The 10,577-nt window shown below is 41.2% G+C and overlaps 1 protein-coding gene and 1 non-coding gene across 4 annotated transcripts in view; both read right to left on the reverse strand.

Annotated features, from left to right (window-relative positions):
- The window catches only part of LOC112932787 (phospholipid scramblase 1-like), a 29,420-nt gene extending 21,269 nt beyond the window's left edge, over nucleotides 1–8,151 (reverse strand). Inside the window, exons 1-3 of one of the 3 annotated variants that reach the window (XM_072727081.1) lie at nucleotides 7,927–8,151; nucleotides 3,811–3,836; nucleotides 668–748 (exon numbers count right to left, since the gene is read on the reverse strand). In XM_072727081.1, the coding sequence (XP_072583182.1) occupies nucleotides 668–748 (81 nt within the window). In that variant the 5' untranslated portion in view covers nucleotides 3,811–3,836; nucleotides 7,927–8,151. The remainder of the gene's footprint in view (nucleotides 1–667; nucleotides 749–3,810; nucleotides 3,837–7,926) is intronic. The other 2 variants (XM_072727082.1, XM_072727083.1) reach the window with 2 other exon arrangements.
- A 1,882-nt stretch (nucleotides 8,152–10,033) lies between these two features.
- Nucleotides 10,034–10,141, reverse strand: LOC112926839 (U6 spliceosomal RNA). The gene has a single exon (XR_003236414.1). It is a non-coding gene; the product is annotated as a U6 spliceosomal RNA (small nuclear RNA).
- Between the last annotated feature and the right edge of the window lie 436 nt (nucleotides 10,142–10,577).

The following is a 10,577-nucleotide window of genomic DNA, read 5'->3' on the forward strand; positions in this document are numbered from 1 at the left end:
CATTTAGAAAAGTTCCAGTTATTTTGATAACTGCATTTGACTAAATAAAAATCTCTGAAGTCTCCTATTCATTGGTTCAAAGGGAAAAAAGGTACTGCCTTGTATGGAGTGATATGACTCAACTGCTTTTCTTAGATGAAGGCATGAGTTAGGATGTATATAAATGCAAAGCTCTCATATATGTTATGGAATGAAAATGAAAATGATACCCAGGAAGCTACATTTTTATTACTTAGGGTTTCCAGTTTTAAGTAGTCATCTCTTTTCTGTGACTCTCACTATACACAATTACCCTTGGCTAATATCTGACTCAAAAATACTGGGGATAAATGTCCTAAATGTGTTTCAGAACAGGTGGAGAATCAATTAAATCTTTTATTTAAAATGTCTATTTTGGGGTTTATGTGCAAACTTTATTTGCTAAATTTTTATTGACTCTACATCTTTACTATCCTGTATAAGTAAAAATTACTTTTATGATATTTATGGTAATACATAGTCAAGCCAAAAAAATCAACAATAGGCTTCCAATTTCATTATTGCACTTTTAGTAAGAGACACTACCAAAACACACACAGAGACAGGCAGACACACACATACGTACACTTTAGGGGAATAACAATAATTTAAAATTTGGGGGATTTTATTCTTTAAATAAATATTTTACCTTGGAATGCTGCTGAAGGATATTCAGGGGGATGTCCAGATGGTAGATTTGTTCCTGGATGAGGAGCATCCATTTGCCCATCTGCAATACAGGGGCGGGTAAACATCTATCTACTTTAATAAAATATATATCAGAAAGAAAATTACATTATCCTTAGAAAGAAAAATACATTGTCTCTAGATAATTTTCATTTACACGATCTTGTGCTGACTAAAACTGATAAAGTGAATTCTTCACTCAACACAAGCTATGCTTGCTTTCAGACTTAATTTTTAGTAGAATCCTGTTTCAAAGAAATTCTTTTTCAGATAAAATGAGCTGAGTTACTGGGACTGAATTTCTAGTTTTCTAATATGCCTGATTAATGTTTACTTCTATATTTTGATTCTGTTGGTATTAGGAAAACAGTGTTTTATTTATTTATTTATTTAAAAGATATATTTATTTATTTATATTTATGATAGACAGAGAGAGAGAGAGAGAGAAAGAGGCAGAGACACAGGAGGAGGAGAAGCAGGCTCCATGCCGGGACTCCAGGATCGTGCCGTGGGCCAAAGGCAGGCGCCAAACCACTGAGCCACCCAGGGATCCCCGGAAAACAGTGTTTTAAAACCACATACAGACTGTGAAGAAAGATGTAGAGATCATAATGGAAAGGTTACGGATAATTTCAAAGATATCTATAATTATTGCTAGAAGAATTATTTTTAAAATATGTAATATAGTTAAAAAATATGTAATATAATGCATACATTTCAGTATTTAAATGTCCTTTTTATGCTTACTCTGCAACTACCCCAATAAAGTTGAACCATAGGAAATTCCTAATATTTGACTAATTATGACCTACAAAAATCATAACTGACTGAATTACAATAAACTAGCATATTAAACTTTGTTGAATATTTTTAATATTCAATGACCTTCTAGTTCTTCATATTTGTGCTTTCTAGTCACTCATATAGTAGCTACCCCAGTCAGACAATAAATATTTGTTGAGCACCTCCTATATTGCCTCTGAGTTGAGCTCTGAGGCTATACTGGCTCTGTCTTCATGCAATTTATGGTCTAGTGGACACTACACTTATACCACCTTCTCTTCTGTTCCACTATGGCTTGCTAACTATAAATTCAAAATAGTTTCCTATTGAATGATGAGGGCATGACATTAATACAGAAGAAAAAGTCAAAATCTGATATATTTTCTATATACTTTTTTTTTTTTTTTTAACCATAGGCCTTCAAAGACCACTCAACTCATGTGGTTTCAGTAGGAAAGCTGGATTGTGAGCCACCCTCCTCCTCCATTCAATTGGCTTCCTAATAACTTCAACAGAATGGAGTCTATGGAGACTGCAAATTCAGGTAATTAACAAAGAATCCTCTACTTCCTCCAGGGCTTTTCCCTGAACAGATAGTGTAACATACCCTGATTTATTACAGATCTCTGAAATACAAGTCACTCCATTCCAACCATTCCTTTGTTTGTTGGCTTTGAGTAGGGGGGCCTATCTCCTAGTTCTCTAGCTCTCGAGGCCCTGCCCACAGCCCCACTCCCAACCTGAGTTGAATCACACTGACCAGATCTCAAGAAAACACACTGCAAGTGTGACTAACAGACCTGCTCTTGAATGATATGTCACATTTTGGCACCTCTTGCTGGGTACTATTGTTTGAGCAATAGTCAGTGCATATACCTATCTAGGAGCTGATAGATTCAAGAAATTAGAAGCTCCTAATCTCTGGGGTTTGGATTCCAGAGTATGATCCTAGTTTTAGGAATTTCAGCAGGAATTCATATAAAAGGAAAACAAGCAAACGGGGGAGTGGTCAAATAGACCAAAGAGCATATGAATGATGAATGGATTTCTGCATTTATGAAGTAGAACTTAAAATAATTCATAGATATCATAGGACTGTCATATTATCATAAAGAAACTTTATTTTTACTTCTCTATATATTTATTCCTATTTACATACATTTACACACACAATTATATATATGAAGATGAAGTGTTAAAAGGTGACTGTGACCTTGGCCAAAAGAACCTTTCTAAAGTGATCTGAAGCATCCTAATGCTTGCGGCAAATATAACAGTGCAATATTGTATCAATTTGCATTTAAAAAGCCTGAGTTTTGTAAGTAAATTAATATAGCAAACATTAAGAGAAGATCATGAAACTTCATGAAGGAAAGCTGAGGTTTCTAGTTGTACAAAGTATCTAATATATGTAGCAAGGCTGACACTGTGGTGAAAGACAAATGTCTCTTTTGTATCTAAACAAAAATAAAAAGAATATAAATCTTCTCACAAAACAGCATTTTTTTCTTCATATCATTCCCTATATGTATTGTTTTACTCTTCAGAACTTTATATTTTAAAAAAAGACAAAGTCTTTTATTATATGCTTGGTCAATGCCCATCTGCTTTAGAATTTTTTTTTAAATATTTTTATTTATTTATTTATTTATTTATTTATTTATTTATTTATTTATTTTAGAGATAGAGTGAAAGGGGGGGGTGGGGACAGCAGAGGGAGGAGGACAAGCAGACTCCATGCTGAGCACAGAGCCCACTTATCCGATGACTCTGAGATCATGACCTGAGCCAAAATCCAGAGTTTGCTGCTTAACTAACTGTGCCACCAAGGAGCCCTTAGTATTCTCTTGGCAGAAAAAAGCCAGAGTATAATGATTAGTATTTATTTAAACCTGTTCACATGTGTATGTTATCAAATATATAGCAGGCTATATCTGAAGATTTATTACAATGGACTGACATATTAAATTTATTATCTGTTAATTTAATGAGTTGAATAATGTTTATGTATAGAAAATGCACATAAAGAGGGAAAACCTGATATAGGTAGAATATAATACGAATTATATAACATATTTCCCAGCAAGACTAAAATTCCTTAGGCTTACCTAAGACTTTTTATTTTTACAGAAAAAATTAGTAGTAGTGGATATATGTGTACTTTGTCTCTACAGTCAAAGCAATGAACTAGAATTTGGGTTCTGGAGCATAAACAAAACAAAGCAAATTATATCCTTTGAAACTGAATAAAACATTATGACAAAGAACATATTAACAACAATTTAACATTATAAAATGAAAGTAAACACTTAAATCACTTACTTTGTTTTTCCATGGTTTAAAGAGTTCTGAAAAAGAAGACCTGATATTACTACATTGTCTAAAACTTATAGGTTAAATATGACTGTTGAAACAAGATATTCTGAAACTATACATACACATCGGATATTCTTCTATTCATCTAATCTACCAGAAACATTCATTTAAACCCTTTGACCTTGATCCCATTCCCCGCTGATGTGGTTTTGAGTACAGCTTACAAAGTTGTGGGTCCCCCCAGGATCATGGACATTTCCTACAAACCTTTGGGAGGAGAGGGTCCTATGAGGCATAAAGCCAAAAGGAAAACACTGTGATCTTAAGACGACACATTGCAACTCAGTTAAGAACTGGAGCCTTCCAATCTCCACAAAAGAAGTGTGTGATCCAGCACCCAGCCTTAGGGCTGGACTCTAGACGTGAAGTTAGCTATCAGATCACACTACTGCAAATGGCTCTGGATTCCAGGTTCTGTGGGTATATCCTTCCCAATTTGAGCAGTAAATCTTAAAAGGCCTGATCCTTTGTTCTATGTTTCAAGATATACTTTTAGCCAGAGAACCCACTCTCAGGTGTTGCATAGTTGTAGCGCCATGACAATCCAACCAAAACTTTGTGTTTGGTTATTTCTACAGAAAATAACAATTAAAAAAAATGCTCTCAGTATTTCTACCTTCCAGTTCCTTGATCCCCTTTTCCCTGATTTCTCCACTTTAAATCCCAACCCCTGGGCAGCCCCGGTGGCCCAGCGGTTTGGCGCTGCCTTCAGCCCGGGAAGACTGAGATGGAAGATCTGATCCTGGAGACCCGGGATCGAGTCCCACGTCGGGCTCCCTGCATGGAGCCTGGTTCTCCCTCTGCCTGTGTCTCTGCCTCTCTCTCTCTGTCTGTCATGAATAAATAAATAAAATCTTAAAAAAAAATCCCAACCCCCTTTATGCCTACTAATTACATTTAACCCGGGCAAAACTTCTTGTCTAGAGATCCAAGGAAAGGAAACACAACAGACTCTAACACAGAGCTTGTTTGTCCTGCTGTGCTCTTTTCTTTCCTATGTGGTCATATTATTTTGAATCTTAAAGTATAGATTTGTGAGAATGATTCCCTCGTGGCAAAACTGCTGCAGAACAAAATCTGGGTCCTCACTGTGCTGTAGGTTTTAGAATTTTTGCAATTAAGCAAAAAATTAAGCCTAAGTTCTGGTACAAAATGTTAAGGGACAGTCGTGCCTGTATTTGTGCCTGTAGAATAAAGATGATACTCACCATGTCACCCTGTCTAGTCTTGTTTGCTGTTTCAGAGATCTTTTGATTTTGTCAAACTTAAGGGTCTATTAACAAGAGGTAATGTCACTCAGTTTTGGAAATGAGTAAGGCGGAGTCCTGGGTGAATTAATTAATTAGCATGATAACTTTTTAATAATGCCCCCACGACTTTTAATAAGAAACAAGTCCTAGAAAAACTTCCAAGGAAAAGAACATCATATTTATACTATACTAAAAAAAAAAAAATCTAAGAAAGTCATATATATTGTACCACTGGAATCTTAATTACTTCAGGACAAATATATAAATTCAAACTATAATCTGAATACTATACCCTTCTTCCTTTATTTAAAAAAGATTTTATTTATTTATTCACAAGAGAGAGAGAGAGAGAGAGGCAGAGACACAGGCAGAGGGAGAAGCAGGCTCCATGCAGGGAGCCCGACATGGGACTCAATCCTGAGTGTCCAGGATCACGCCCTGGGCTGAAGGCACTAAACTGCTGAGCCACCTGGGCTGCCCTATACCCTTCTTCCTAATTCAGTTAAATGAGAGATTAGTGCATCATATACTATATTCATGTAAGTATATTTCTGGTGAAATTATTCCATCAGATACCATAAGACCCATTGCTGCTCTGGGCTCTTTGAAAATTATAAACGTCTTCCATCAGGGAAGAGAAATAATGCAGGTGACATCAATCATGGCTCCAGAACTCATATTACAGTGAAATCCTTGACCCATCTCTTGGGGGTCCTGAAGTTTCTCTTATTGCTTTCAAAAAAATATTAATGTACAATCTGGAACCCAAAGGAAGCATCCCTAGTTTTGATAGCTCCTAAGACATAAACCAGGCATAACCTATATTTGAATCATCGATCCATGTTTACTTCTTAATTGTTTAACAACAAATCAGTTAACATTTTTCTGAGGCCCACGATGTGGATATATGTTCTGAATTATTTTAGCAAATAAAGACAATGACAGAACTCTTTGTCCCTAACCTGCTTTGAATCTGAGAGCCAAAGGCTGTCTAAAATCAACTAGGCCATGGATGGGGGTTGGGGAAGTGAAGCATTGCGGAGGCAACTGGCACAAGTCCTGTGGCTAGAGGGAGATTGACTAATTCAAGGAAATGAAAGGTTTGTGGATTACAGGAAAAAAAAAAAAAGAGGGCGAGAGATCAGAAAAAAGAATAGAGAAGTGTAGGACAGTTCTAACGTAGTTTCTCTCTACCTGCGTTCTATGCTCTCAAAGGCCAGAGTATGGACTGTCTTGTGCAGGACAAGGCACTTAACTGGTGCTTGCTGACTGAACAAGATGTGTAGGGTTTTATTTCCCTCCTTTCCCATAAAGAACAGCTCCCGTACAAATGTGAAGGCTGCTTTGTCTCAGATTCAGCCACTTATTTATTTTACATGCACCTTTTCTATCCAACTGCAGAAATCCACTCATTTCCCTTTTCCTTAATTTTCATTCCTTGCGTTTATTCAGTGTTCAAAGCCCTGCAGTTGTCCGGCTGGCGAGCATGGTATTAAGAGAAAGTTCTGCTATTAAGAAAGTTCAAGGATGATAAAGGGAATCATAAATCGTTTGACAATTTCCTCTACGGAAGTGAAACTTGTACTAATCCTGTTTCTCAAATTGCTAAACCAGGAGAAACAATACCTGCCTGTTCCTGGAGCTGCCTAGTAGCTATTTTACCACTTCCAGGAATCGCTGTCTAAATAAAACCACCCGGGAGCCAGATAATAATCTCGGAGAAGCAGGGACTTGACTATTAAAAATGCTAAAAGCGGGACACCTGAGTGGCTCAGCAGTGGAGCGTCTGCCTTCGGCTCAGGGCGTGACCCCAGGATCCGGGATCGAGACCCGCATGGGGCTCCTTGCAGGGCGCCTGCTTCTGTCTCTCTCTCTCTCATGAATAAATAAATAAAATCTTAAAAAAAAAATACCCAAAGCTAACCCTAATGAGAACTCTCTGCAGCGCGGGACACAGCTCCGACAACAGCTTTTACACTAGTTAAGTATCCTACTCTTCACTCTCGGAACTCATTTTTGACCTTGACGCAATTTCAGAGATGGAGCCAGCAAGGCCCAGAGATGAAGAAACGGGTTCGGAGTCCGCAGGAATTAAGTAGCGAGGCGGGGGTGCACCCCGGCAGGTGGACGGACTCGGGAGCCTCGGGTCTAGGGTCCGCCTGTGGGCGGCAAAGCACCTCCCTCCCTCCCGCCCACGCGCGCGGAGCTCCAGGTGGCTCGCACAGTTTGGGGCCAGCCCCCCCCCGGGTGAATACTCACGTTAAACGGCACCTCCGAGGGGCCTGCGAATCGCCCTTCTAACCCCCCCACTGCTGCCAGCAGCCGCAGCTCAGACTGTCAGCGCCGCGGACAGGTGTTTCAGCACCCACGGGGCGCGGGCACACCTGAGCCCTGGGGCGGGCCGGGGGGTGGGTGGGGGCCGCAGGCGGGTCGCTGCTCGGGGGTCGCTCCCCGGGCCGCCAGGACCCCGGCCTCCAGCCTGTGCCCGCGCGCCCCGCACAGGTACAGCCCCCCCACCCCCCCCCCGCGCGCACCTGGCGGGGAGCCCGCCGCCCGCCCACCTGTGGCCGCCGCGTGCGGATGCTCCAAGACCCCGGCCCCCAGCCTGTGCCCGCGCGCCCCGCACAGGTACAGCCCCCCCCGCTCCCCCCCCCCCCGCGCACCTGGCGGGGAGCCCGCCGCCCGCCCACCTGTGGCCGCCGCGTGCGGATGCTCCAAGACCCCGGCCCCCAGCCTGTGCCCGCGCGCCCCGCACAGGTACAGCCCCCCGCCCCCCTCCGTGCACCTGGCGGGGAGCCCGCCGCCCGCCCACCTGCGGCCGCCGCCTGCGGATGCTGCCCGGATGCTGCCAAGGGCGAGGCCCCGGAACCTCGGAGCGACCTCTGCGCCGCCGAGGTCTGACCGTTTCGTTTCCCGGTGGCGGCGTCCCCGCCCCTGCCGGTGCCCGAGCGCGCGCTCGCCGTGGGCCCCCCGCGCCCCCCGCGCCCTGCGGGCCCTGACGTCTGTTCCGGGGCCCCGGGCAGGGAGGCGCTGGGAGGCGGGGGCAGCCGGGCCGCGGGAGTCACGGAGGGGGCGGGGCCGCCGGGGGGGGCGGGGCGGGCCTCCCGGGAGATCCGCGGCCCGGAGCCTGGAGCGCCGCTTCGGTGCAGACGGCCCGGGTCGAGCTCGCTCTTCTTCATGGGGCTTCTGCTCGTTAGCTCTCTCCGTCTTGGCTCGCGGTCTGTCTGTCTTTCCCTCTGTCCGCCATCCCTCATTCTCCACCAAAGGCCGCTAACTTTTATTTATTTATTTATCTATCTATCTATCTATCTATCATTTATTTATTTATTTATTATAAACTACACATTGACTTTTTTTTTTTAAAGATTTTATTTATTTATTCGAGAGAGAGAGAGAGAGAGAGGCAGAGACACAGGCAGAGGGGGAAGCAGGCTCCCTGCAGGGACCCCAACGTGGGACTCTATCCCGGGACCCCAGGATCAGGCCCTGGGCTGCAGGCAGATGCTAAACCGCTGAGCCCCCCAGGGGTCCCCAAGGCTGCTAACTTTTAAGAGTCCAACTGACTAGATGTGTTTAGAGTGTTTAATTTTTCTGCCATCTACCCCCACCCCCGCCACTGGCAAACAGGCTCAATAAACTCATATTGGAAAAAAAACAAAACAAAACAAACAAACGAACTCATATTGCTTAAACTGAAGGATTCATTGATTCTTTTTTTCCTTAAAGTGTTTTATTTACAAAAGTAATACAGGATCTTCCAAACAATAAAGCTGAATATGGATAAATAAAGCGAAAGGCGTCTCGGGCAGCTCTCCTCTCCTTTTCTTCCCACGACCCTGGCAACAGATACTTGAAGAGTAAGGGAGGAAGTAGGCGGGAGGAAGGAAGAGGGGGTGGGAAGGGAGAGCAATAGAAAATGAAATTGAGAAAAGAAGTAAAAAGGAGGGGGGAGACCTGCCACTTAGATCTGAATCCCTTCTCATTCTCCGTGACTTTGTGCAAATTACAATCTCTGTGCCTCTTTTTTGATCTGTAAAGTGAGGGTAGTAGTAGTATCCGTCTCATAATATTTTTATGAGGATTGAAGAAGTTAATATATGCAAGAAGTTTAGAGTGATGCCTGCTAAGGAGTAAGCGCTGAATAAATATCATTATATATACAAACATATATACACACATGTACGTAGTGTTTCTTTACATAAAGAAGATTGTTTCATGCAGACTGTTATCTGGGGCACGTTTTTTTCTCCTTTAGGACGCATCTTAGAAATCCCCTTGCCTCTGATACAGAATGGTCTCGATCTAATCATCTGGGTGCAGTTTATTTCCTGTTCTATAATTACAAATTATGCTACAGTCATCAACCTTGCACATATCCTTATGTGTGTATACACTATAGAAACCCCGTCATTCTGTTCTTCTGTCAATAAAGTATGGAAATGCTTGTTTTATCACATGTCTCACTTCTTTTTCTTTTTAAATAAATTAATTTTTATTGGTGTTCAATTTACCAACATACAGAAAAACACCCAGTGCTCATCCCGTAAAGTGTCCCCCTCAGTGCCTGTCACCCATTACATGTCTTCACTTCTTGAGGATCAATTCTAAATGTTTGCTATTCTGATTGGTACATATGACCTTATTATTGTTTATGTTAATTCAGATTGTAAGTAATATAGAATAATCTTTCATAGAATTACTGAATATTTTACCATGCTCTATGATAGGTCTAATATTTCGTACAGAGTTTTCTGTTGCTGATTTGTTGTGCTCTTTAATTTCGTGGATTGAATCCCTCATTTTTTAAATGAGGGAGTTTTTTTTTAGTTTAGTGGGTCTCTGGATTTTATCCTATTTAAAGTTGCTTTCACAACTCTTTCATTTTTAATCATCTTCTACTGTGTTTTTATCTTTTTAAAAAAAATGTGGGACACTTCACGAATTTGTGTGCCATCCTTGCGCAGTGGCCATGCTAATATTCTCAGTATCATTCCTATTTATTTATTTATTTATTTATTTATTTATATTTTTTATCATTCCAATTTAATTTATGTGCCACCAAAGTGAGCACCTGTGTTTTCACCTCTGATCTCTGGCCTTCACATTTTATTTTAAAAAGCCTACTGTACACCAGGACATCCATTATGATTCCTTCTTGATGTCTTATGAAGAAGCTAGAATTCTCTAGTTATTATTTATAATGGTATTGTGGTCCAAGAACATGCTATAAATGGTTTCATCCATTTGAGATTTTTTTTACATATTTTAAATACACTTGAAAAATAGGTGTACTCTTCAATTGTTGAATATGGTATTATATTTTTTTGTATTAGATCAATTTCTTAATTATGCTGTTACTTTAGCTGGTACTTTGCTTATTCTACTAATTATTCAGAGGAATATTAAAATCTCTCACCATATTGATAGATTTGTCTATTTCTTCTTGTCTGACTTTTTTCCTAA

Source organism: Vulpes vulpes, chromosome 11, assembly GCF_048418805.1.
Source record: "Vulpes vulpes isolate BD-2025 chromosome 11, VulVul3, whole genome shotgun sequence".
Taxonomy (NCBI): domain Eukaryota; kingdom Metazoa; phylum Chordata; class Mammalia; order Carnivora; family Canidae; genus Vulpes; species Vulpes vulpes.